This window comes from Falco peregrinus, chromosome 2 (genome assembly GCF_023634155.1).
Source record: "Falco peregrinus isolate bFalPer1 chromosome 2, bFalPer1.pri, whole genome shotgun sequence".
Taxonomy (NCBI): domain Eukaryota; kingdom Metazoa; phylum Chordata; class Aves; order Falconiformes; family Falconidae; genus Falco; species Falco peregrinus.
In genome coordinates this window covers 81,936,880-81,964,178 of record NC_073722.1, presented here as the reverse complement: position 1 = coordinate 81,964,178, position 27,299 = coordinate 81,936,880, and the positions used below count along the sequence as shown (strand labels likewise).

General features: G+C 41.5%; 1 protein-coding gene across 2 annotated transcripts; it reads left to right on the top strand.

Annotated features, from left to right (window-relative positions):
* Nucleotides 1-7,882: 7,882 nt before the first annotated feature.
* TMEM192 (transmembrane protein 192) lies at nucleotides 7,883-25,581 on the top strand. Of its 2 annotated transcripts, none has more exons than XM_055795641.1 (6): nucleotides 7,883-8,033; nucleotides 10,588-10,734; nucleotides 14,811-15,075; nucleotides 17,079-17,213; nucleotides 21,528-21,630; nucleotides 23,965-25,581. In XM_055795641.1, exons 1-6 carry the CDS (start codon nucleotides 7,992-7,994, stop codon nucleotides 24,086-24,088), a joined length of 816 nt encoding a protein of 271 aa, XP_055651616.1. In that variant the 5' UTR covers nucleotides 7,883-7,991; the 3' UTR covers nucleotides 24,089-25,581. The 2 variants fall into 2 exon arrangements, with proteins under 2 accessions (XP_055651616.1, XP_027632768.2); XM_027776967.2 differs by lacking the exon at nucleotides 7,883-8,033 and adding an exon at nucleotides 8,115-8,257.
* The last annotated feature ends 1,718 nt before the right edge of the window (nucleotides 25,582-27,299 follow it).

Genomic DNA, 27,299 nt, shown 5'->3' with positions numbered 1-27,299 from the left:
TTAAATACTTCAATCCTAGTTTTGGAAAGAAGAGGCAAATAAAAAGCGAATGGTATGATGCTTCTAGTTCTATTCAATAGAGAGGCCAGGTCCCTGTGGTCGGTGCTGAACAGTGCAGTGTTCCTGGTAGATTACAAGTTCGTTTTAGTGCCATGGAAAAAGGAAGTCCTAGCTCAAGCAAGCATGATGAAGAGAAGCAAGTGTAGGTCATGGCTTTGGTTGATATTCATACTGCAGACTACTAAGACACAAAGTAGAGATCTTGATGAGCAAATCTTAGACTCAGCACTGTGACAGTTTGGATTTCATATATGGTGTATCCCTGAAATGACTCCGAAAGAGGTGAACCAACTCCTGCTCTCACAGATGTGGACTGGTGTTGCCTCCTGTGCACTGGGTAAGGCAACGACATCTCTGTACTGAGTGGGTTCCATTCACTGAACCAGCAGAAAGCCCATCAAAAATTATTAGTTTTCTCCTTGTAGCCATGTGATCACTTAGAAAAGGTCGCAGCAAAAACCTGCAGCAGGGATTTCTTGGGGAAAGCTGGACCATTCCCGTCAGCAGCAGGCAAAGCTGATGATGGAGCTCCACCCTTCAATACAGAGCAATTCCTTACTGAAACAAGTTCTGCACAGGTTTTGTATACTGACCACACACACAGAGACACAGACACACACACCAAAAAAAAAAAAGCAAAAGAAGAAAAAACTACTTACAACATTCACTCTTTAGCAAACAATAGATACATCATGTGGATAAGCAGGACCTTTATGGTAGCCTCCTTGTTCACAGAAGCTATTTCAGTCACTGATATGTTTTTCCTGATCATTTTAGTTGAAAAATAGTGTAGATTATTATTCTGTTCAGTCATACTTGTTTAACTTCTCAAAACATTGTTTTCTTGAAAAATGAAGCAAAAGCAGTTTTCTTCATAGAAAATAACTGTAAGGTATAGTACTGTATCTCTCAGGTGCAAGTCCATCAAAATCTGTGTAGTTCTCCTCCATCATATTCTCCGCTCTAACAGTGGTGTTTTAAGATAGCCCTAACCCATACACAACTTCTTGAGAAGAAAACAGGTACAGCTCATTAATTAAAACTACATTTACACAGTTGATATACTACCATCTAGTGCTCACTGGCCGCACAACCGTGAAAAGAAATTCCTGTTTCAATAGTTCCCGGTGTCTGTGATCGGCCCATAGCACAACAACTGTTAAACTCGCCAGTTTGCATGTAGTCATGCATCTAGTGAGCTTACCTAGGAACAGTTATTGGGAGCAATCTACACTGCAAAAAGTGACACAGTATGCTGGAAGAATCAACCTAAATATCTATTGTTTCATATGCATGTAAATAAGTCTGTAAGAAGTGTATTTGCAGAATTTACAGCACTTGAGGGGGCATTCAGTGAAAATGAAAAATACTGTAGACTGGGAAAGAGCAAGTGGGATATAGCTTACACATTGTACAAATTCTTTTGTACACAGAGGCAATGAAATCAAAGACATTAAAATATGAAAAGATTATATTCAGGGAATCATAACAAAACCAATCAAAGGTGTAGTTACTGCATATAATTTTGCACAGACATATTGTTCACAGAAAGTGAAAAGCATATCATGCTGCTGCTCAAGAAATTGAGTAAATCCTCATCTAGAATAATTTTGTGTAAGAGAGACTAGAAGATATTGCAAACTTGTAAAGATTAAGAAAAGAGCTCAGGATTAGTACACTTAACTATGCAGAATGTCTAGTAAAATTGGACTCCTGTTAAATTAAAAAAATGAAGGGGAAATTGAAGTCAAAGGTAAAAGTAAGAGAAGTTTTAGTCCAATAATTATAGTACAGATGTTCATAAAATGAATAGATTATATGGTGTTCCTGGGGTACAATTCTCACTGGTATCAGGGAAAGTCTCTTGCCGTTTTTTATATGCAAAAGAATAACATTGTGGTCCACACTAATATACTGGATGAAAAAAAACCCAGGTATCCTTAGAATCTAAAATATTCAAGAGACTACCTTGTCAGAATGGTAATATTTAACTATACAGCCTAAAAAGTTAGTTTATGCAAGCTAGTTCTTGACAAGTTCATTTTATGATTTTCAAACGAAGTATTTAGAAAATGCAAAAAGAACTGGGGGGGGCGGGGGGGCAAAGCTCTATTTCTTCCTTGAAATTTTATCCTCTCCCTTGGTTTTAATTTTATCAGTAGTTTTCTTGAGGTAAATTATCTCAAACATTCCTCTTTTTCCATGAAAATCACCCCACATGATATACAATCTAAACCCAAATATCTTCAGAAACAGCTCTGCATTTTCCTTTCTGTATTTCAAGTAAATGTTTGTCGTATCACGAAGGCTCTATAATACAATAGAAACAGAAACGTAATTTTGAAAAATCAGAAGTAAAAAAAAAAATAGTTAAAAATTACTCTGCAGAGGGAATACTTTTCACCCTGAAAATTAGATGTTTTCTTAAACCCTAAACCATTTTAAACACCAAAACTTACCTTTAGCATGAAGTAAATAAGATACATCATGCTACTTAGTTCCAAAGTTTGATTTATACTTTGTGTATATTCATAACCAAAAATACAAAATTGATGGGTGGCATCCTTTCTTTAACCTCAACATATTTGCTTTTGAATATAACTGAAAATCCAGTAAAATTTTAAAAAGTAAGTAAGTGCCCATTCTGTTGTTCACAATTCTTCCATTCACTATTATATTACGTCCTTTGTCTCATCTGCATGAGGCAGTCCAAATTCTCTCTCGACAGCTGTATTAACTTTTATCTATTTGTTTTCATCAGTCCTGTCGCTGGGCTTCATTATGGGCACACAGGACATTTTGCTAAATTATTTGTACTAACAGATTAGTTGAACTAATCAAGGGCCACAATAAACCTCCAGCATTCAAATTTGTATATTAATTGGTGAAAGGCTGGAAGAGTTTTTATTAATACTAGTGTTATGCTCTTCTCTTTTTAGTAGCTTGCATTTAAAGGCCAAAGAATTTTTAATGGGCATTTTATTTATGAAGCTAAAGCTTCATAGCAAATGGCAGTTTTTGGTTACATGATTACTGTGTATAAACAGCCCCATGCTGTTCACCACAAAAAGCTTACACTTGCATGATGTGAAAATCTGAAACCGTACATGGAAAGAAAGGTTCCTTTATTTTAAATGTATTCAGCAGTGAACTGTTTTTTAATCTCCATAGGATTTTAAAAACTTACAGAAGCTCGAAGTAAAACAAGTACCTGTGAAGTGTCTGTAATTTGAGGCTAGAACATAGACTGTGCCTACTGCAGTATGACTGTTTGGACTATTACAACCAATTCATGTGAAAAAAAAAATTGTCCTCACTATTATTTTTACCTTTTCACTTCCCATTTGTAATTATAGTCATGCTGGGGTCTGTCACAACCCCATATTCTCAGAGCAGAGAGTATATTCTTTACATAGAGCTGAATACAGTTTAAGTACTAATTGTACCTGCAATATGAATAAGAAACAGTAATAATAATTATACCTTATAGTTGAATGTGAAAAAGGTTGTGAGCCCCATCCTGTTTCCGTTCATGCCAAATTTTAAATAAAACTGAGAGGAAGAAAAGTAGGCATTAGGCCTCTTTGTGAGGATACAATTGTGATAGTCTCCAAATATTGTAAAATTATTACCGATATGGAAAACGTTATGCCTAAGTATAGGACTTAATCCTCGGTATCTAACCTATGCTAGCTTTTCTTAAGGGCAGCTGGCAAATAAGGATGTTATATCATGGCATTTTTGGGGTATACCACATGTTTTTAAGTTACCCTTTTCAGATACCTTCATCGTTACTGATGGAGCTGCAAAGGAAGTAATTTAAGAACAGGCCATATCTTAATCTGGTTTAGACTCCCCAGCACTGCAACAGCCCTCAGGAGCAGACTTTCAAGTCACGTGTACTAAAATGACAATTTCTGCAGAACTGCAATTAGCAGAAGAGAATCTTTCATTAAAACCTTACTTACATCATTAAATCCTCTCGCAATAAAGATTACCCGTGAATCTAGTAACTAAAACAATATCTCAATACCAAAACACGGATTGGGTGATCTAGTAAGAACAAGAGTAGACTAGTACTGTAAAGATTATACACATATTTTAAGTAAACCAGTTGAAATTGGCAGTCACATATTTCTAAAAATGCTAGCTGGTGTTGTGTACAGTAAACATTTATGCATCTCAAATATTTAAACTTTTAAATTTCCCCCAACTATGCTTTTCAGTAAGCCATTGAGAACACTTCATTTTCTATTCAGTAGAAACAATACTTACAATTACATATAGAATTACACTTACTCACATGAGAGCTAATAAATGTAAACTTCCTGGGACTTCAGGATTCTAAAATTATACTTAGAATAATTTATGTATTTGATTTTATCTCAAACACTTGTCTAATGGCATCTATCATGCACACTGTATATATGTATGTAAGCCACTGAACGGAGGTGTATACAGCAGTTTGCAGTAATGGATTACACATTCGACCAAATTTCTAAATCTCTGAATGGAGATTGTTAGAAAATTCTCCTGAACAAGCACAGAGAAAAGGCAATTAATTAGCAATTGTGTTCACTTTTTAAATAGTATGTTGCTGTTGTAATGTAGATGAAATATGTGTTTCTCACCTGTCTGTATTGGATATCTGAAGAAATGGGCTAGAGCCAAGATTGTAACTAACCTATAGTATTTTACAGAGACTGGCAACAGGAGGAGTACTTCCAGAACTGAAATTATTATGCTAATAAAAAAGCTAGGTAGTTGAGCTTGTGTATCCAAGTAATGAATCAAATCTGTGATTTTAGGCTTCTTGGTTCCTAACTCTTTGAACCACTGTTCTAAATATATTTTTTTTAAAATTGTATTTCTTTTTCCCCTACTGTTTCCCCTCAAATATCACCCTTCCCAAATGCAAAATCCCAAACCCCTGGATTAAAGGACAAAAACGTGTGTGCATTCCTAAGCATGCATGTAAGCAAGCAAGCAAGCAAAATGTGGGGAAAGGAGGAATAAACGTGCAGTTCAGCGTTTTATTTGGTCGTAAATGAAAGCAACAGCAGCTAAGCAACGCCAGACAATGTGACACTTTTTGTAAAACACTTCTTTTTTTGAGTTTGTTTTTTTACTTGTTTCTTAAATAAGTTTAATATTATTTTAATTATTTTAAAAAGCCAACTGCTATAAAGTATTTTAATCAAAATAAATGTATTTAAAAAAATATTCTAGCTATTGTCATTGGTGTCATAACTGGCACCTTTATAAGCTTCATGGCTGTGGGACTAAGTACAACACACTACGTACTGGCTTCTCTGGTTATTCCAGAACAGACATGTTAATCAGAACAGAAACATTGTTGTTCCTTGCAAAACAAACAAAACGTAAAAACTCAGTGTTTTGCAAGCTGAGCAAAACCTCAAAGGCATTAGGCAGGTGGGTTAGATAGTTACGCAAAGAAATAGGAAATTCTGGCAGTTGCACAGCACCCTCATAAAAATTCCACAGTCAAATTTCAAACTGATCTATTGAACCACCTTTGTCTTCGATGGCTATTAGATCTGTGTAGATGTAGGCCACACCTGCTAAGATAACTACTTGCCATGGCAGGACACCTCACAAAAGTAAAGCAAATTACTCAAACAGCAACCAGTGAATTTGGCCTCACTTCACTGTCACAGAAAACTTTTGTCCTCTGGCTGCTGATCAGTAGGATTTCTGTTCTTGTGAGAAAGGAAAAAAGAGGAAGCACAATAAGGAAGAGGAAAAAAGAACATTGGGGCTGAGAAACTGGAACTGAGCAGATTCTTAACACAAGAGCTGGACTTAGTCCTACAGAACCCAGCAAGTTTAAGGCTTGTTTTTCATTTAAGGTAGTTGCCCATTTTGTTAAATATGTGTATCTATGTAAAGCAAGAAGAAATGAATGCAAATGATGAATGTAAATGCTCTGTGTGGGAGGTTTCTGTTGTTTTGGGGGTGGGTTTTTTTGTTTGGGGTTTTTTGTTTTTTTTTTCTACAAAAAGGAACCCAAGTGAAGGCACAGAAACAGAGATTAAAAACTTGGGACAGCCTGAAGATGCCTATACCTCAAAAGCAGCTTTCACCTCTTGGCGCTTCTGTGCTCTTTCAAGAGAGGCAGGGCCATGGCAGCTGTTGAGGGTGAAAAGTCCTGGCTTCTCTTAAGTAGTACATAAAGAACAATTCCAACCTGGAGATGATACAATCTTGCTGTCTTTCAAGCCCCTGTTAGAAGTTCGATCCTCTGCAGTGTCCCCACCAACATCAGCTCAAAGCTCAGGGATGGTCAGAGCAAACAAGGTTAAGAAACAGCAGGTGAAAAAAGCACACAACATAGTAACAGCCTTTGTAACCTCATACTACTGAGATGCTTGAAAGCTGTGTCATTCTCGTCCCTCCTGTTTCAGAACAGACCTAGCTGGAAAAGGGCAGAGAAGCTAACAAAGATGGCCAAAGAGTAGCTAAGTGGTTGAGGAGTCTTCCACATACAAAAGGGTGTCAAGGAGTAGTAAGACAGAGATCCAACATATGGGTAGCATGGATGCTGCGAGTTCCATAGTCCACCTCAGTGTGAGAACAAAAGGTCATAAAATTAAATTAACTGTGGACAGGTCTTAAAGAAAACATGTTTCTTCACAAAATACACAACTGGGTCAGAAATATCTTTGACAACTTATTGTCTTGTGCACACTACAACTTTCCGTGGTCTGAAGAGGCAACCATGCCCATTCATGGAAAATAATGCACTGGAAATAATAATTAAATGCACAGACTCCATCCCTTTCTCAAGAAGTCCCTTCAACACAGACTGTTGGGAGATGGGAGAATGCTCCGCACAGCAAGAAGGCAACACTGTGCTGCCCTTGTCCTCACACTCCTGCTAGGCACCTGCTGCTGCTTTACCTCTCCCTCCTGCAATGCTGCCTGAGCTGCCGCAGCAACGCCCGCCTGCCCACCATAACCAGCCGCCTGCCATAACCGCCCGCCATAACCACCTGCCACAACTGCCTGCCCACCATAGCCGCCCAGCCATAACCGCCTGCCTGCCATAACCGCCCGCTATAACCGCCCAGCCATAACCACCCACCTGCCATAACCACCCGCCCACCATAACTGCCCGCCCGCCATAACCACCCGCCCACCATAACCGCCCACCCGCCATAACTGCCCGCCCACCATAACCGCTCGCCTTAACAGCCCGCCCGTCTGCCATAACACCTGCCTAATCTGAGCCCCCAGCTGCCGAGCCAGCCTGGCCCAGCATGGCCATGGGAGATGCAGCACCTGGGCAGGAGGAGGGCACGAATTACGGGATCAAAGAATCATTTAGGCTAGAAAAGATCGAGATCATCAAGTCCAACCCCTGACCCAGGACCGCCCAAGCCCACCGCTAAACCATGTCCCTCAGCACGGCATCTACCCGTTTTTTAAACACCTCCAGGGATGGTGACTCCACCACCTCCCTGGGCAGCCTGTGCCAAGGCCTGACCACCCTTTCGGTGAAGAAATTCTTCCTAATATCCAATGTAAGCCTCCCCTGGCACAACTTCAGGCTGCTTCCTCTTCCCCTGTCGCTAATCTGGGCCCCGGCTCCCGGCTGAGGGGCCCCGGCGCGGCGCCCCGCTCCCCGAGGCGGGAGGCCCTCGCTCTCTGGGCGGGACACGCGGCGGGGCGGGGCGAGCAGGGGGCCGAGTCCCAGCCCCGCCGGCGGGCGCGGCCCCCCCAGGCCTGCGGCACCTCCAGGGCGGCCCCGCCCACCGCCCGGCCGGGCCCCGCCCCAGGGCCTGCGCTGCGTCGCGGCTCGGGCCCAATGGCGGCCGGGCGCGCTGATGGCGGGGCGGGGCCTGCGGCGGCCGGGCCGCGGCGGGGGCGCCGATTAAATACAGCCGGGGCAGCGGGGGCGGGAAGGCGAGATGGCGCTGGTGGCGGGGAGGCGGCGGCAGGACTTGGACAACGTGAGTGCGGGCCTGTGCTGCGGGCCGGGGCGAGCGGCTGGGCTGCCGTTCGCGGTGGGCGCCGCTGGGGGAGTGCCTCGCCGCGCCTTCCGTTTCCTCTCCGCTTTTCCCCGCCGCCTCTGGCTCTCTCGGGGGGAGCGGCCGGCCGGGCCGCCTCCTAAATGGCCGTTTCCGAAGCGGGGAGGCCACCGGGCCGGCCCCCGGTGGTGCCTGAGCTCCCCCGGGTAACGCGGACGGGGGGCTACGCCTCACCGCGGTGGTCAGTGTAGGCGAGGTGGCTCGTGTGGCTGGTTTGGTTCTTGTGCGCCGCTTTCCGCGGGCGGATCCTGCGGGTTGACACGCTGCCGCGGCCACGGCGCGTTCCCGGGGCTGGGGCGCTGCCCCGGGGCTGGCGGGGCCGGGGCCGGTCACATGCTGGGAGCGCATCGGGGAGCCCCGAGGCTGAAGCCGTGACTTGTGCTTGTGGTAGCATCGGTGCCTGACAGATGGCCCATCTGCTTGAGGTGTTCTGTTCAGGGTTTTGACAGCTGTGGCTTTGTTTCATCTTAATTGAATGAAACCTGTGTTTCATCTAATGAGGACACTTACTAGATTTTTGTAATGTCACATTGACCGGATGGCATCGTCATCTCTCTTGCTTTAATTCCTCTCCTCCCCACGTTGCCTGTAATAACAGCTGTGTGGGGTGGTTATGCTGCCCAGTGCTTCCTAATGGTGACTGTATTTCAGGGTGTGCAGATGGTTTGTAGCTGGTCTTGCAGTAGGTGAAATGGTGAAACACATCCTAGTAAAGCTCTGTCTGCGAAGGAGTGCTGATCTGTCCTGGTGTTGCAGCAGCAGAGCTCATCTGTTCTCAGGAGACAAGGGATACAGCCCTGAGGAGGATCCCTGCCCTTGTGGGAGGTGTGAGCTGTTAACTATTAATTCTGCGATAGGGAAGAATGAGGTAAGGTGTCTTGGCTGCTGGAGTGCCAGTCCTGTACGCTTGCTTTCGGAGCTTTAAAATTATACCTGGCCCCTGAAAATGGATGATGCGGGACAGAGGGCATGTCTGTACTCTTGCTTCTGGATTTCACATTGGTGACAATCATAAATGTTTAGGTCTGTAGTAAAAGGTCGTCTTACCAGGTAGGTATTTCAGCAAGGGTTGCTTACAGGTAAAGACTAGGCTAATTAGAGGGTAAAATCCAATAGGTGAGGGAGCCCTGTTCATGCTCTTGTGGTAGGCCAAGTGTGGTATTAACAGTACTAAAATAAATCTGGTTGCTGACTGAAATAACCCTTGATGACTAGTTCCTTCACTGCAGCTGGCTGTTTGACTCCCCAGTGTTATTTAACCTATAGTCTGCATTGTCATGGTTAATATGAAATACAAACATAGGTCTAATTCCAAAACTTATCTCTCTCTTCTTGTGCTGATGTCTAGAAAAATTACATGCCTCATTTGTCTTGAGGCTTATGCTGCTTTCTGTCATCACCAGCAGAAGCCCTCTGTTTAAGAGCAGTAAATAGCACAGTGAACTTTGGCATGTCTCTGAATGAACAGTTGGGGGGCAGGGGGGGTTCTGCTCTTGTCCTGATGTCCTGAGCTGTGGTTGGTATCGCTCAGGAGAAGAGCAGCCAGCTTGACTGGTAATCTTGGGTTTCTTTATCTCTTGCACAAGGAAGTCATAACATAACAATGCTAAGAGGAAAACTTGAGCAGTTTGAGCATTTTTAGTGGTTGTGTATGTTCAGCTTAAGATGTGTGGAATGACTGTGTCCTGGCCTGGAAGGTACAGAGATGTGTAGCACTGGGGCAGGTTCTTTGTCGAGAAGGAAAAGTTTTTCCTTCCACCCATACTTAGTTTTACTACTTTTTTTTTTTTGTAAGTAAAAGGTACTTTTCAACTTAAGTAGCCAAAACATCTGAGCTGACTGTGAAGTCAAAGCCCCAATACTTGGCACCAAGTCTCAAGTAAGGGCTGCATGCTTTATCATGAAAGCAGGGAATGTTTTGCCCGGCACTTGGCAGCATCCTCTTCCCTCTGTGAAATGCTGTTTCTTTCTTGCCTGGGTTCTGTTTGAACTACTGCTGCTGGTGTTTTGATGGGTCAGTGGCTGAATTACTGAAAACTGTTATTGGTATGCTGCAGCTTTGTGTTTGCCTCTCTGTAGTTGTACAGAAATAAGAATAACAAGGATTTTTGAAGTACCTGTATGAAGTATGAGAGAGGCTTTGTCACTTTTTCTGCCTTTTCACATAAACTTATTAATAGCTGTGGCATCTGTCAGGATTGATGCTCAAATATTTGTCATACACTTTAAAGACTAAAGTTCCTTAAGACTCAGTGTGATACTGGGAGGTAGATTTGTGTTGGATTCCTCAGGGACCGAGTTCTTACATAAAGGTGCGATAAGCATTTACCTAAAATCTAAGAGCTGCTCTCAAGATACTCACCTAGGGGTCTCTATCTCCCCAAAGCTTGATTTGCTAACAGGAAATTGCTATAACTTTGTGCTTTACTTTTAGAGCTTACCTGTTACTCATTTTTGCCCTCCTCTTCTGTTCCAGGGTTCCTTGGAAATAACGCAGAGTTTGGAAGATGATCCTCTACTGGATGCACCGCTTAACTCATCCCATACATTGCATTCCCAGCTGAGGCCAAGATTTCATGCCATCCCAGTGGTTCTACTTGCCAATTTTCTGTTGCTAATACATGTAAGTTTAAGAAGCATGATTTCCTTATGAAAACTTGCTGTCTCTGTTCTGAATTCCTGCTGTTCATGTGGACACAATTCTCCCGAGACTTGCACACACTGTTCTTCCAAACCAGTGAAGTCCTATTTACCAATGAATTCTGGTCATGTGTATGCTACATGATACTTGCTGTTTTCTCATTCTGATTGAGTGCTAACATGCTACAACGCATCATGTTAAGAAGGAAAGCCTTTTAAACAGCAGTTCCTTGTATGCTGTGGAAATGTACTTTTAGAACAATGTTACTGCTGCAGAAGTGCTTATACTGGTTATAGAGGGCTAAGATAATTTTCATGTCATGCCTTTTGGAGACTGAATTTTATTTCAGAGGGAAGACTTAAGATATTTCTTATTGTAACTAAACGAGTAAAGTTGGACTTGCTTCAGTGGTTTTGCGTGGCAGTGGATGAAGAGATTAAAGGAATCAAAATGTTACTTCCTGCTCTGACTTCTGGGGGTTAAGAGTGAAAAGCAGAGACTAAGGACAGACCTTGTACCGAACAGTATGAAGCCCTTCCTGAGGCTGGTAGACAGAAGTAGAGAGATTCTGTGTAATAGTGAGTTTATCCTTGATAAGCTGAAGAGGCTTGTTGCTTGTGAGCATGTGGAAACAAAACACGAAGGGTGAAGAGCTCTGGTCCTAAGATCTAACTGAAATAGTACTTGCATGGTGCTTAGGGACAGTTTAGTGGACATCGTAGTGTTGGGTAAATGGTGGGACTTGATGACCTTAAGGGTCTGTTACAACCTAAACAATTCTATAATGCCATTAATGCTGACCTGAAGATAGTATATATAAAGCCAGAGCATGCACAAGACATGGATGTATGTGGTGTTAGCTATTTTAGAGCTTCATTTGATTGCAAGCAAAGATGTGGTAGCCAGTGCTCTGCAAAACATACTCTCTGCCAGAACTTCAAAAGCACATCCCAACCTCTAAGGTCTCTTGGGCAGCTGCATAAAGCTGTTAAAACAGTGTTCTAGCCTTCTAGATTTAGAAGTAAATGTTTTGTGGGCCTCTTGGTAATATCAAGAAATGTCTGTCAAATAGACTTAGGAAAGATTCCTGCTGTTCTGCTGAATAAACTACCAAAATTCCCAATGGAAACTGCATCCAGCTGCCTTGCCTTCCCCTGCTGGAAGAACCCCAGTGCTATCCCGTTAGGATGGCACTTGAAGTCTGTGTTACAAAGGTAGACACAGCTGTTGGTAGTAGAGCAGTAAATGTTTTTTCTGCCAAGCCTTGAGACCTTGCTGTCTACTGCCATACCTCATGTAGGCAAATGCTAGTCGCCCAGATCCTAGGAAGCTGCTCTGCCTCTTCTGTCCCCACCACTTCCCCTCTCCTGCAAATGGAAGGAAGTGTGGGGAGATGAAGAGAGAGGAAAGTTCTGAGGCCTCTATTGACACATGCTTTTCCAGGTAAGGTCTTGCTACTGTTGCTGAACCTGCTGCAGTGGCTGGTTGGTCCCTGGAGCAAAACTGAAAAGTACCCTTTTCTGTTGGTGAAATAGAGCACTCTAGTTCGCAAATGAAATGCTGCTGTCCATCTCGCTGAAAAGATGAATGGGGGAAACAAGCTCACTGGGTCTCCTTCCCCTCTGCTCCTGCAAACATGCACGAACCTTGTGGAACATGGAGACACCAGGTTTGCTTCTGATGCACAACCTGCCCAAGGGGCAAGCATCCTGTAGAAGTTAAGTCATCACAGTATTGAGTTGTAATGCATCTCCAAAGTAGTAAGTATGTGACTTTGAGCATTTCTTCTCCGCCATCCTGTGCCAAGAAATGGAGTTAGGTAGCAAATGGCTGCTTTGGAGCTGTGTAGTTACGTACAGTTCTGGACTGTGTGGGCAGGATATGCTGGAGTGTGGTGGGGCTGAGTTTGAGTGGCTTTCCTTTCGCCAAGCCTTGCTTCTGTGCAGGCTTCTGGCTCATAGCAGAACTGCAGAGCAGTGTAAAGTGTACAGGCTAGAAAGAATTCCTTTATATTAACTCCGTATTTCCTTAACTGCCTCTCAGCATGCATGTACATAACATTGAACTCAAGTTACTCTTATAAAGAATAGTGGTTTTGATATGTAAAAATGCCCTGTACTGGGCTGAAGCACCTGTTGTTGGACTACCCTAAAATGTAAGCAAAACCTCTTTAATAAATGCCACTTTTAATGCCAGATACCTGTTTCCTCTTGTATGTGCTGCTGTAGTAGATCAGTAGGACTGCAATGCTAGGTCATTTCTGCTTGCACCATTTTAATATAGCCATTTTCTGTACTGAAATATATTCCTAACACCTGGAGGGAGCAGAGCTGGATGTGTTACTAACTTAAAATGGCAAACCAAACTGTAAATGGACCAAGTAAAATCTGGGTAAGCTAGATTTTTCTTAGCTTTAAGAAAAGAAGGTGGTAAAATAATAGATTAAACAAATGTGTTGTTGATAAACCGCCTTCTTATTTAACTTATTAATTTAGCTACTTAACCCATCTCAAGATAATTTGGAATTTAATTTGCATTTGAAGTAATGGTCTTATGGATCATATAGGACACGCTTTTTTTTTTCTTCTCCCATCTTCTACCCTGTCTGTCACCTATGATGTCTCTTCTAGGTATTGATAATTGTATGAAAATTGTTCCCCTTTCTTCCTCCCTCCCCAGTTACCTAACTGTACTCACAACCAGAGCAAGCTAAAGGCAGGTTGTATCAAGAGTAATGAAGTGGTTCTGAAAGGTTAATCTCTGTGAAGAAAGTTGCTTGAGAAATGATAAAAGTACAAGTTCAAGGGAGTGTGGGAGGGGTTGGTAGGCTCTTACATATCCATAGAATTAAGTATGGTAACAAAGCTAGTAAACAAAAATTAGACAGTTTCCTCCATCTTTGGTTCTGATGTATTGTTTCTAGTAGCTGTGAGGTGCAGAACATTGGACAGTTCTTTTCTTTAAGCTAAATATATTAGAGGTATTAGACTTCTGCAGACTTGAGGCAAATTTATGGTGGTTGTTGTATACAGAAGCTCTCAACTTACTTTTGTGTTGGTGGGAGTTGGTTTTTGTCTTCACTTCTGCTTTAAAATGTTCCTATTCTGTAGACTGAACCAGGATGAGAAAGTGTTGTATTTTCATATTTGCTGAATGAAGACAGTAGGGTATTGTCTATGACAAAAGCATTTCCTAAAGGTTAAGAAGGCCCTGTGTGTGTACATGTACTGCAGGTAATATCCACCCAAGGCATTTTCTTCTGGTTGGCCAAAAGGTTGCTGATGCTCACAGCCAATGCTCTAAACTTGGAGAAAAGTCAAGAAGACAGGAAAAGTTATGGCATAATGGCACTAGTCTAACTATAGTCTGGTCATTCTTACATAAGTTCTGAGCAAAATGAAAAAATCTGATTAGTAAATATACTAAAGAATGATCACCAACTGGCAAAGATGCCTACCCAGTGTTAATAATTCACTTCTTAAATTACTATGTTTTACTTTTTTTCAGATGTCATAATCTGGAGATTATCTTCAATGGATATAGTAAAAGGTTGATTGTCATTTATGAAATGTCATTTTATAGAAATGTGGACTGTACCAGTAAGATATGAGGCTGTCCTGCAGAGCAGTAACAAGTGTAACTGAATGAATCGAAAAAGATGTTGGGTTTTTTTTGAAGGGGTATAAATAAAGCTCCCTTTAAAGTAAGAAGACATAGTACAGAGGGTCCAGAAGTAAAATAAATTCACTATGAGAGGGAGACTTGAGAAAAAGCAAAATTGACTTAGAGGAAGTTCTGGGAAGATTAGTGATTCTCAGCTTTCTTCTTCTGGAGACTGGTTGCCTTACTGGAAGACAATCTTACTACTTTGGCATTTCAGTCCCAGAATGTTCCCAGAATGACATGCAGTGTTATAGTAAGTGTCTAACATTTTATGCATTATCTCAACTCTAGTAAAATAAACTCAGGAAGTAATGCATAATGAGTAAATGACATAAGCCTGTTTCTTATAGTTAAGTGTTGACTTTAAGAGGCTTTTTTCTTTCTTTCTCTTGCAGGTTGCTTTTGTTGTTCTAGCATTTCTAGCAGCTATGTTTTGTTCCTACCCCAATCCAAATCAGGATAAGTGCCCTGGAAACTATACTCACCCACTTAAAGTACAGACTGTCATAATCACTGCAAAAGTAATTCTGTGGATTCTGCATGTTTTTTTTGAACGATACATCCAGCACCACCACAGTAAAGTAAGAAGTAGAGGTTACTTTTCAATATATCGTTCAACAAGACATCTAAAAAGGCTTCCGCTGCTGATACACTCCACAGGTGAAGTGAATTTGTTTTCTTATGTTTTTTTATTCTAAAGCTTTACCCTATGACACAATAAGACCAAACAGTTATATATAAAACTATATTATATGAACTGTTGAAAACCCACCTATGAGCATTTATGAATGATACTTTAGTCAGATGGACCCCTGACTGACCTTTTCTGGCCTGACAAATGCATGTTGTAAAGAACTCTTTGCAGTGCAAAAACGCAGACAAATGTGAGGCTGAGTAAAGCAGTCATTTGTATATAGTGTTCAGCCAGCAAGGTCTATGTTTGGCTGCTGGTGATCCCACTTTGCATACTCACTTGTCTAGTTGGATATGTGGCAAGACTGCTAGTCCTTCCAAGAAGTGTGCTGCTCCTCCTTTTCAAGCTCAGCAATTCATGTAGAAACAGATAAACTGCCTGTTGCTCAACAGCTGTCTGAAATCAGTAAAATAAGCAATTGTCCGATATTCAGTGGGGCTGTGAGACATTCAACTTTGACTGCCTTTTTCTGCAGACAGAAGGTGGTGTATGGGAGTGGGTTAGCTCTTTGTATCCTAAAGTTACATCACTGGCTGATGAAGCTGAAAGAAATGTTGGCACAGTTAGCTGGTGTAGCTTTTCTAAGAGACAGATTTTAGATTTGTTGAAGTAGATTCTAACTTGAGGGGATTTTTCACACAAATAGCAATGGAAAAGGGAACAGTGCTGGCTTTTATAGTATTTTTGCCTCTTATAATCCCACTTCCCTTTTGTAAGTCTTCTGAATGACTGGAGTATATTTATTTTTTTTTCAAACTAGAATTACCAGTTAGATGGTCCTGCTTCATATAACGTTTTAGCTTGCTTTCCACTCTGTCACTGAAGGATCTGGTCAGCTTGATGAATGTGCAAAACTTCAGGTTCTGGCCACTAGGTAGAGCCCTGAAGGTAAAGATGTGTTTTCAGTGCAGTGACAAAGTCAGGCTGCAGCAGGCTTGGGGATGTTTTGTAAGAGTAAAAGGACTGTTTATGCCTGTTGCAGTGTAATCTGGAGTACTTAGCCCTCTTCTCAGTTGTCGATGGACCCCACTTCATCACTACCAGACAAACTCTGGGCATGTGCAAATGCTCAGGTGCAATTAGTTGCATGCTGTAGACTTTTGATGTAGATCATCTGTAGTTCAGAACGTGGTTAGCTCCATTACTGCAAACTCCCTACTGTGCAAATTACTGCTGATACCACTTCCATCCTGACCATTCAGTTGCCTAATGCAGTATGAAAGAGAACCGTACAGTTCCCTAGCTGCATTAATGGTACTAATACCTAGTGCTTTATCCAGATACTGGTTACAGGATTTCTAGCCAAAAGGAGAGGACATTTCACAGTCTGTATTGCAGAAGAGGGTGTTAAGAACATTTGTTAGGTCTGTAACTAACACTTGCTGTCCATGGCTCATTGTGCTTATTTCAGTTGAACTTTCAGTAACTTGCAAGTATTAAAATAACAACTAGGCAACTGGAAGCCTGTGCAGTATCTCCCTGTGAAAGAAACGTGCTTGCATTTTTGCTCTGTTAGCCTCACTTAAACACACTCAAATCCACCACTTGAAGGAAAACACCATGTCATTTTGATTTGACTTGGTGTGACCTCTTAAGAATAGAAAGAAACGTATGTCCTCAAGCAGTTTTCAGGATGGGTAGCAGCAACAAGGTTAGAAACTGTTGAAGCCCACATGAATGTATTAGGTATTTCTAGTGTGCTTTTTCCACTCTTAAGTCAGAAAACTCATAATTCTCTACCATTACAGTCAAATGCTGAAATCCGATTTTACTGCCAGCAGTTGTAAGCTTGCACACCTGAATTAAGGAAATTAACCAAAGAGGAAAGTATGGTGTGATTTCTATGAAATGGAAAAGCATTACTGAATTGTTGCAGCTTAATGCAGATACTAGGGATGACAGAGTACTAAATTATTTTCAACAGCTAATGAAATTGTTACACCTGTGAAAGATGACATTTGTTTTCTAGGTAATGCAGCCCTGCTTTTAATTCTGTCAATGCAGCATTCTTTTCCTGATCACAGTAAAGCGTACCTGTATCTTATCCTGGGAGTCCTGGGCCTGGAGCTGATTAGCTCCCTGACATGCTTAGTGATTTACACAGGTAAGAGGCAATTTTTGCTTTCTTGAGTGAGAGACCGTAGCTGCTACTCAGCTGTTTTGTTTGCCCTCACAGTAGCTCACTTGGGGTACTCCAAGACATTTAACTGCAGCTATAAAATACAGAATGATTCTGTGCTTGCAGAACTAAAGCAAATCCAAAACAAATGGGAAGGTTGTCAGGTTTGATTTGGTTTCCAGGTGCTGCTGAATGAAAGCTCTGTGTTGCCTCAAAGCAGTTGATCCAGTGAAATGTCAATAAATGCATAATTGTTGCAGAAAGTGTCCTGTGAACAGGCTTGTCTGTTTAGCAGTGTGGTCTTAAATGCACACATCACAAGCTGTGAGGTGGTAAGAGCTAGCTGGCTTAATCAGAACTGCTTCTGGGATTTGCATGTGGGACTTGAGTAGTTGATACTGTGCTTGTGCCTTACTCTCTAGACCCTTCCTCTTTCCCTGGTCCCACCCCAAAAGCTTCAGTTCCTCATTGTTACTCAAAAGGAAGATTCCCTCTCATGAATGTTTTTTAAAAAAAAATCACTATGGCTTTTGGAATCTGTGCTAATACTAAAATACGTTACTGTGGCATAAAACTGTGAGATGTTGCTTTGTACTGTCACTGTTGGCTTGTAAGGTTATCTGCTTTTAGGTTTGGTGTAACTCATCAATACTTGATAGTTCTGTAACAGTTTAGTGGAAAGAGGTTTATCTAAAGTGTTGATGAATAAATGCTTAAACCAAATAGTTTTCTCTGATCTTATCTTAAAAACTATTTGGGGTTATGGCTTGCATTAACTCAAATGAAAATACCTGGGTTAAAAAAAAAAAACACAAAACCACTGAAAAGGTATAAGAGACTAAATGCAATTATTTTTGTTGCCTGAAGAAAGCTAGAGATATTTACTGTGAAGTCTGTGTCTGTTTAAACAGACATCTAGTTCCTGCTCTTGAATTAGATAGCAGCAGCTAGGAAGCAGAAGTATAAACTTTCTGATTATTTACAGCTACAAACAAGGAGGTGACAACTTGGCTAAGCAGCGTCAGTAGCACTGGTTTCTTGGGGCATGACAAAAACAATAGGCAAAACGTAGTTTTGCTCTTGACTTCTAATCAAACAGGAGGAAGGAGAGTAGAAATACCTCCTTCAGGACTGCATGAAATTTAAAACTTAAAGTAAATGCCATCTCTGTAGCGGTCAGTATTTGTGTAATCTGCCTTCCCTGGGGATTTCATAATTAAGGTAGGATATTTTGGAGAAGAAAACATTGGCATGTTATTAGTAACATAATGACACACAGAAATACTGCCAAATAGCTTGATTGTCTAGGAAATAAAATCTCTTTTCACTTACTTGCAACAACATTGAAATCAAAATGCAACAAAAAATAAGTTCCCAGCTCTAAACTACATCCTCCTCTTTAAACTGTGCAGAGCCCCAGATGCTGTAGGCTTGTCAGGCTTTCCTTGAATGGACCAGTATGGCTCAACTAGACTGACTGTCCTCTGGAGGAATAAAGGCAGTGATGAGGGGACACAAGTCCTAGAGAACTATTCCAGGAATGCTGGAGATCATCCCTTCTTTCCTGTGTATGCTTACTTTCCTTCGAAACTTGGAAATAAGAGATAAATACCAAAACTTCCTTCAATAGAACGTCAGGAATTCTTACCCTGAGGCATCCTGGAGCTCAAAGAGTTACTTTGTGTGTCTCTTACCCTGGCAGAAAAGCATAAGCAACTGCAAGGAGTCTGACCTTCATAGTAGTAAGGTCTGAGTCTGGACTTCCCCAAGAGCTGTCAAACTTTCTGTTTGTCACCAAAAGGGTCTTGTTTCCTAGCTTGTACTGTGCCAATTTCTGTGTCTGTCAACTCCATTAACCCACTTATACCAGCAAGCTGTGGGGTGCAATGTTTTGCTTCCCAGCTGAAGGAGGCTTGAAGAAAGGTCCAGTGAGTCCTGGGGTGGAGGTGAAGGAGGGGCAGTGCTGCATTGCTGGAAAGGACTAGGGCAGTCCCATTTGGCAACAGCTGCCTTGCTTCCTCAGCAGCCCTGAAACAGCAGTCTAGGATTCGTTTGCTAAAGCTTGGTGTGCAAAACCAGAGTTAATTTTTATGTAACCTAATATTTGTGTCAAGATGAGGAAGACCTCCGTTTACCCTAGGTTGCCTCTTCCAGTGGGTAGTATAACTTATTTCCTTGTTTTCTATCCCAATACATGCTGAGGTAAGCTAAAACTGCATGCATATCTGTCTCCTGTGTGTGCTTGTGGGGTTTTAGGTCTTCTAATATTTCAAGCATTAAACTAAAACTCTGCTGAAGCAAAACAAATGTATTTGGCCAGTTTTGAAAACAGCCTGAAAATCTGTATCAATAGTGACCCTTCCCCCCACCCCCCCCCTCAAACTAGACAGAGTATGTGACAGGATGGAGACATGAAGCTTCTTTAGTAGAATCGTTACCAGGGCAGTGCTCTGCTTGGGTTTAGAGTGCCCCTCTCCAGGGCAAGTACTTAGCAGATACCACTTACTGCTAAGATAGTATCAGCTAATGTACCTGGGTAAGAATGGGGAGATTACGGTCACTTTACACTAGCAAATCAATCCCTTTCTTGTGTTAGTGCATTATTTGAACTTTTAGAGGGAAGGTAGCACCAGGCATACATTGTTTCTCCATGTTGGACTTATGCCTTATTCTAATAGTTAATTATTTCTTGAATGCTTATCTGTAGAAGGTTCATGTACCTGACTGTCATTTAAACACTACTGCCTCACAAACAGCAGTGGTGGCATGGAATACGTGACTGTAATTCCAGATATTTCTTCTTGTGTGTCGGAGCTACTCTGATACCCAGTGTCCTGTGAAGTACTACAGCCTGCCTTAAAATTCTCCATTCACTAGCCTATGTACATATAGCTGTAGGATGCAGGGGCAGGGATTCAGAAATCTACAAGGAGTTACTATGATTGACCTGTAACAGACTTGATCAAAACAAATTGTTCGAATGAGGTAAATGTGCATGGAATGAAGTATGATACAGACAGCTCTAAATGTCAGCTTACTATTCAAAGTTATTGATAGGATGTCAAGTTCTAAAAAGTTTACTGAATATATGTACTTAATGACTTTCTTATGTACTTTTAATATCACTTGAATAAAAAACTAAGATTCCCACAAACAATTCATGTTGGGAATTCTACATTCGCTCCTTCATGTCTTTATTTGTAGAGGAATACCATCATAGAAATAACTAACCTTTGAGCCTAACTTGTAGTTAACATCTGGAGGGTCTTAGCATTGTTTTAGCAGGGTGGCCTGTAATAAACCCCATCATATTGCTGACTTGTAAGGACAGTCTTTTGTTGGGTAGTGTAGATTTCTCACAGAGCTGTACTTTAATGCTTTCAGTGGCGTTAGATGTATTGCTTCACCAGCACCCCTAACTGCAGAGTCCTGAATGCATACTCCAGATCTCTCAGTACACTCCCTGAATCGGGATCTGATGTTGAATGGTTTCAAATATTTTCAGCTTCCTTCCAGAAATAACACAGGGGGTGCCTACAGTTTTTCTCATCCTTATTTCACATCTGTTAAATTTAGTCTTAAACTCTATTCACAGGTGTTCAGTAATGACTTCTGGTGTTGATAGCCAATATTGCAAGGTTTACAATGTGAAGCTGATCAGAGCCACTCTGGTTTGAATGCTTAATGGCTTTCTGTAGCAAGTCTGCCCTAGTTTTAGAGGCGGCAGACAAGCTGCTGCCTCATTGCAGGTAGTCTAGTTAAAATTGCATTTCTCAAAGAGCTTAAGATAGTTCTGACCTAGAAACCAGTATCAAAACTTTTTACAACTTTTTATGGCATGTTGCTTAATTTATGGCCTGAATTTGGGGACTTGAATGTCAGTACCTTCTCAAAGGCAACTAAGGTATCAGCTTCTTAATCAGGGTCACAGATTTAACTTTTCAGATGTTAAGCAGTATGTTCAGGTCTTCACTTCACTGTGGTCTTCTAAGCATCAGGGCTGAGGAGTGGGGAGTCCCCAAACAATCAAACAGAACACGCACACCCCACCCCCCCCCACCCCCCGCCAAACCACCACTAACTTATAATCAAAGCTATTCCAGACACAAGCAGAGATAGATTTTTGCTTTTTCCTTCCTTCATCCCCACTCTTCAGATTCCCTTACTGTCTTTCCATCTCCTATCCTAGGGCAATGTTACAATAATCTATTACAGATTCTTTGTTTTTAACTTGGAGCCTGGTGATTAAGCTCTTTTTTTTTGGTTGCTTTCCAACTAATTTATAAAACTTTGTTGCAGTGAAAATAAGCAACTTCAATCGTGCGAGGCCGAGGCCTGACATAATTGAGGAAGAGAAGACGTATGCCTACCCTAGTCACATTACCTCAGAAGTTGGGTTCAGGTAAGATTTTTTTTTTGTATCTTGTGCTGTGTTCAGCCATGGTCTATAAGTAATGCTAACTAATGTAATTGCGTTACCTTCTGTAGAGTTGCATATAATCTTAAATCTGTCAACCAAAGTGGAGGTGGGAATAATAGTTCTGAAGGAAACTATACTTAAGGCTGCCATTTTATGTGCACAGATGAGAAACCGCATATTCTTGTACTTTCTGCATGGTAATGGCAACCTATTATGATACAGAAGTCCTCAAACATGAGGACAGAAATGACCATTCATGGCTGGTTGCATGAATCTGTCATACAAATAATTGTGCTTAGTCTGAGTTAATTGATGCTATACGGGAGTTGGCAGAAAAAGTACTGGTGTCTTACACTGTTACTTACAGCATACCTACAGAAGCCTAGCTTCTTCAAACAGTTCTTTCAGGGAAGGAAGTATATTGTTTTTTGTATATATATTGTGAACTGCCCTGTTGATTGTGGGCAGTTGACAAAGAAGACTTTTTAGCTTTTTCCAGCAGTTGAACATGAGAGTCTAGTAAGGGATTTGAAATACATTTCCAGTTTGAGAAGGAGGTGGGTGAGGTACTTGAGGTAAGGAAGTTCTCAGTAAGACAGAAGCTATCCAATGTTAAACTTCACAAGTGCTGAGACTTACTGCTTATTTGTCCTTTGTGTACTTCCTGACTGCTTGAATATCTTCCAGTTGATGAAGTGAGTCTGGTATGATTTAACAACTGTCAAAATTAACATGATTTCCATATAAGAATTTATTTAGAAAGTTTCTAATACAGTATGACTTGCTTCTGTACGTGTGCCTTAGTAAAGAGTGAAGTGCAGAGATGACTAATACTTTGGCACTTCCCCTGGTGGCACAAATGCAGCATGCACATGCTTTTATGGAATTTGGAAGTAGATGTCCAGGATACAGGAAGGATTTAGAGTTGTCCTGAATTCTGATACAATGTCTGACTTCCATCTTGATATAAACACCATGGTAAATGCATGGTGGAGGTTATTCCTTCCTTATTCAGCTTCTCCCCTGAGAAATTCTCAAATGCCCAGGGAATGAGTCTGCAACAATGACCAGCTGAGGAAAAGACTGGTTATTTTTGATTAAAGAGTGCAAACTTCCTGTGAGAACTGATTGCAGCTCTATACAGCTCCAATTCAGCTCTATACAACTCCAGCTCTCTTTCCCTTGAGAGTTAAGGTCTATTGAAAAGTGAATCCTGTCAGCCCTTCAGTTGACCCTGGTTATAAGAATGTTTTTTTAATATTATGATCTCTACAACCTAAGCTACTGTTCCTCTTCAGTTGCTTTCAGTTGGTAGTCCAGACTATTGGTTAAGGTTGCAAGCTTTCTATCTACAAAACTTTTCTTTTTTTTTTCCAGTTTAACTACAGTAAGCTTTTAACTGGACCTAAGCTTTTTTCCAGTCTAGCTATCCTCAGCACTTTATAAGAACTATGAAAAGAGCATTCCTCCACAAAACGCTGCAAGGCTGAGGAATAACTTTATAAGGTCCAAGATGCTCACATGTGTACTAAGAGGGCAAATTCCCAGTCAGCTAGGAAGTAATAATGTCTAAGGGAAGACTGGCATATCTTCAGGCATTGGTACTTGTTCTTGTTGTAGTCTTAAAAGTTCCTAATTACAGATTTGCCAAAATTGTATACTTCTACAGATCGTTCTCAATTAACTTGGCTTTACTTAATGTTGCAATGTTACTATCCTAGTTAAAATGCAGGATGTCTGAAAGCTGGAGACATTTTAGCTGTACGTGAGGTTCTAGATCTGAAATAACACAACTGTTTGGTGCTGATACTGTTACAGTATTGTGGCAGATAATATCATGGTCTATAGTAGTGTATCATGTATGCTACTGCAGGTTAATCGAGAAATGGCTGTCTTAAACAGCTTATGATCTCAATAGCTAAATAAAGGTACTATGTCTGCTTAAAATAAGCTTCCTAATTCCACTGTGGGAAAGGTGCCACAGATTTCATAGTTAATTCTAGCATGTTCTCTAGCTCACTAACTTTTCTTAAACAGTAAGAACTCTCATACTACCACAACTTTTCTGTAACTATCTAGCAGGAAATATGTAACTCCATTATGTATACATGGTATGAAGTTTAGCCAAACTTCTTTTCCTGCCCTTTCATGCAAAATGGAGGTTAAATATAAAGGCGGTGTAGATTGCCTCCTCCCTCAAAAGTTGGAGAGCAAAACTGAAGGAAGCAACTTGTTTATGTGTTTGTTAATTAGCCCTGGCTTTTCTTTTGTTAGAAAGCTGCTGTTACTTATTGAAACCCATATTTCACTTTTAAGGGAAAATTCAAGTTTGGAAGAGATAGTTGAGAAGCAAGGAGATGTAATAGAGTATCTTCAGCGACACAATGCACTGCTCAGCAAGCGGCTATTGGCACTAACATCTCAGCAAATCAAAACTTAACAGCATTTGGAATACTGCTGGAACTCTGGAGGGAACACGAGGTAACACAATACCCAGAGTCATCGATCTTTCACATTTTGAAACAGAAGTTAAACTGGAAGGATGAGCTCTGCATGCACTATAAACCTATTACAACTGGATCCTGGCTTTCTTCAGATCATCAGTTCTGGAAAAAAGTTTTGGACCTTCAAGGATTTTTAATTCCTAATAGGTTAAAGTTGGACCTGAGGTAATGGTTTAACTTCTGTTCAGTTGTTACAGCAGTACAAAATAATAGCAACCTTTAAGCTTCAAACTACTGAAGTAATTTGTTTCTCAAGTACAGATTTGTTCTCTAGAAAAATCTGACTTTGCAGAGAAGGTCTTTTCAGTTTCCAGTGCTGAAGCTGAGACTAGATGTGTTCTGTCACTGAGTCCCACCACTTCTATTGTTAGAGGTGGTGTACTTCAGTAGTCCTATACAAAGTAGCTATGTGCTTTCTAAATCTGTCTCCTTTTCTCCTTTGTCAAGAAAAGGAATGAAACTTTCCCTGTGCTAGTGGGAAAACCTGGCATCTGATTTAGTATTAAAACAATATCAGGTGCCCTAGAACAGCAAATCTCACATATAAGGGTGTGGTACAAAACAATGTCACAATAAGGAGTATAAGCAGTTGTTCAGAATTTTGGCTTTAAAACCTCTAAGAGGGATCTTCAGGGCTGATGACTTTCCCATTACTAGGAGTCTGGTTCAGCTAATCAACAAGACTTCTACTCTGACTGAACTAACAATACAAAAGTACTTAAGAGTAAGCTTGTTCATTGACCTAATAACTAACTTGTCTTGAATGTGTTTCAAGATCCTGTTAAAGATGCATGTTTCTTGCATCCCTGCTCTTTACTTTGACTCTTCAAACAATGTCAGCATCATGATTTGAAAGATGAAGTGTTGTATGTGGGGAGGTGAAAAGCAGCAGAAGACAAAGGAACTACAATTTTTGGTTCCATTTCATGGATTTATTGGGATGGCTGGTGAAAAAAACCCCTTTCTGTTCTGGGTACTACTTCATCTATCAATGTAGACCAAAAATTATTTTAGAAGCCAATACCTCTGTGGGTACAGGGTAATCGCTTTCAAAACCAGGATGAAGGCTGTCATGAGGAGTGGTCTTCTAGTTGAATATAAGAAAATTAATCCATCCTACTTTAGTCCTAGGGCACAACTTGAAAAATAACTAAACTGTTTAGTGTGAAACAAACACGGGGGTCTTCTCACTTAAAGGAAAACAAGTATTAGAGGTTTTGCTGCTATTCAACACTAGACTGTTCTTAACTCATTCTTGAAAATGCAGCCAGGATTTTATAGTATACATGTAAGGAATACAACAGTTTTTGGTTTTAGAAATCAAGTTTTGATGTGACTGTGTATATAAATTTATATAATTTCTATGAAAAGCAGTAAAATGTGACTATGATGTTCATGCACAATAAATGAAAGTAAGGAAAAGTGTCAATTCTGTCATTTCTAAGCACATGTACAGCTAGTAATGATAGTTCCAAGAAGCAATCTGTGCAGATTTTCAGTTAGCTGAAGTTCTTGAAGGACAGGATTTTTTTTGGTTAGTTTTAAGTACCAAAACCTACTGTGACAAGGATAGCTGTGCACTTGTTCTGAAGCTTTAAGCTTAGTTTTATTCTCCTTCCTGGATAATGTTTTTTCCACAGCACTTCAGGCTTTCTCTGGCACTCCTGTTTGGAACAGGCTGCACAGTGTAGCAGAACAACTTATTTTGAGGCTCATACACCCTTCCTCCTCTCCATGACTGCTGAAGGTGGAACGTGCATTAACCAGCAGTATTGCTTTCCATGAAACATGGCAGCTAGAAAGCAAAGTGCAGCTTGCCATGTGTGAACAGGCACGTCCCCTGCCTTTTGCAAGGCATAGCTCTGCCAAAGCACACAAATTATCAACGACTTGCAACAGCCACCCACTGTATTTTGTTTCCTTGATATCTTTAAGCTTTCTTGGGGGGAGAGGGGGAAGGAAAAAGATTTTTCACACATGTACAGGCTCCAAGGAGGAGCTAGCCCTCTTCACTACTCCTCCCGAATGCTTTCTAATGTCCGGCCATGGAAGGGCTGCAATGAACTGTGGAGCAGGAGCCACAGCAGCACGGCGAGGCCCACTGCCCTGCTCAGTGCCAGCCCCGAGCCCTTTGCTGGCACCTTTGTGCCTGCTGGCACTGGAACAGCCTTTGCCCCACTCAGAGAGGGGGTGACTGTGGGGAACCCCCTGCTACCAGCGAGGTGGTCCCCTGCCGGGGCACACTGGGACACGTGTGGCACGGCATGGTGTGCTCATGGTGTGGTGTGCTGGTGCTGTAGGCCTGCTCAGGCACTGCCTGGGCAGCAGTGTGACCAGGGTCGGGGGCTGCTGTTGTGCAAGTGAGAGAAAGCTCAGCGGTGGCCATGCTGTGTCTGATGGGCCACAGCCCTCAGCCTGGAGGCTGAGGCCTAATTCTGCTGGCTGTGCCGCATGGTGCGTGTGGAGGCACCGCTGCCAGCCAAGGCTGGGCGCTGGCTGTGGCAGTGGCTGGTGCAGCCTCAGGTTGGGCTGTCACCAGTGCTGTGGCCTGGGCTGTTCTGCAGCACCAGCACCTCATTGCAGGCTGGATCCCGCTGCGAAATCACACGCTCACTAAGCAGTAAAGCGTTGGGTCCACATTTCAGGAAAAAGCGCCAGCCCATGGCCCTGTGGATGTGGGGGTTTGGAGCAGCAGCGCTTTGCTCCCTGCCGGCACGGCCTCAGGCATGGCGTGGCAAACCTGCATGTAGGTGAACCCGTGTGATTCTGAACAGCTGAAGAAATTAGTGGTGCTCTGTGTAATTACAGCTGCTGAAATGCCCAGGTATTTGCAGGTACATGGTCTTAACTTGGTGAGATCTAGTGGGTTGTAACCAGGCAGCAAGAAAATGGAAAAGAACTGTTTCTTAATGTATGTTGCAAATGTACATTTAAAAAAAAAAAAAAAATGTATGCTATCTTTTTTATTTTTTAGTAACTTTTTTGTTTGTACCCCAATAGCTTTTTGTTTCTGGAGAAAAACAATGTGTGTTTTTCAAGTTTTGGAAAAGAAGTATTTCAGGCCCCCTAAGAAATATAAAAGATTCAGCATTGACCAAAAAAAGTCACATTGTGAGGTTTTTAATAATGTCTAGATCAAATGCTGAA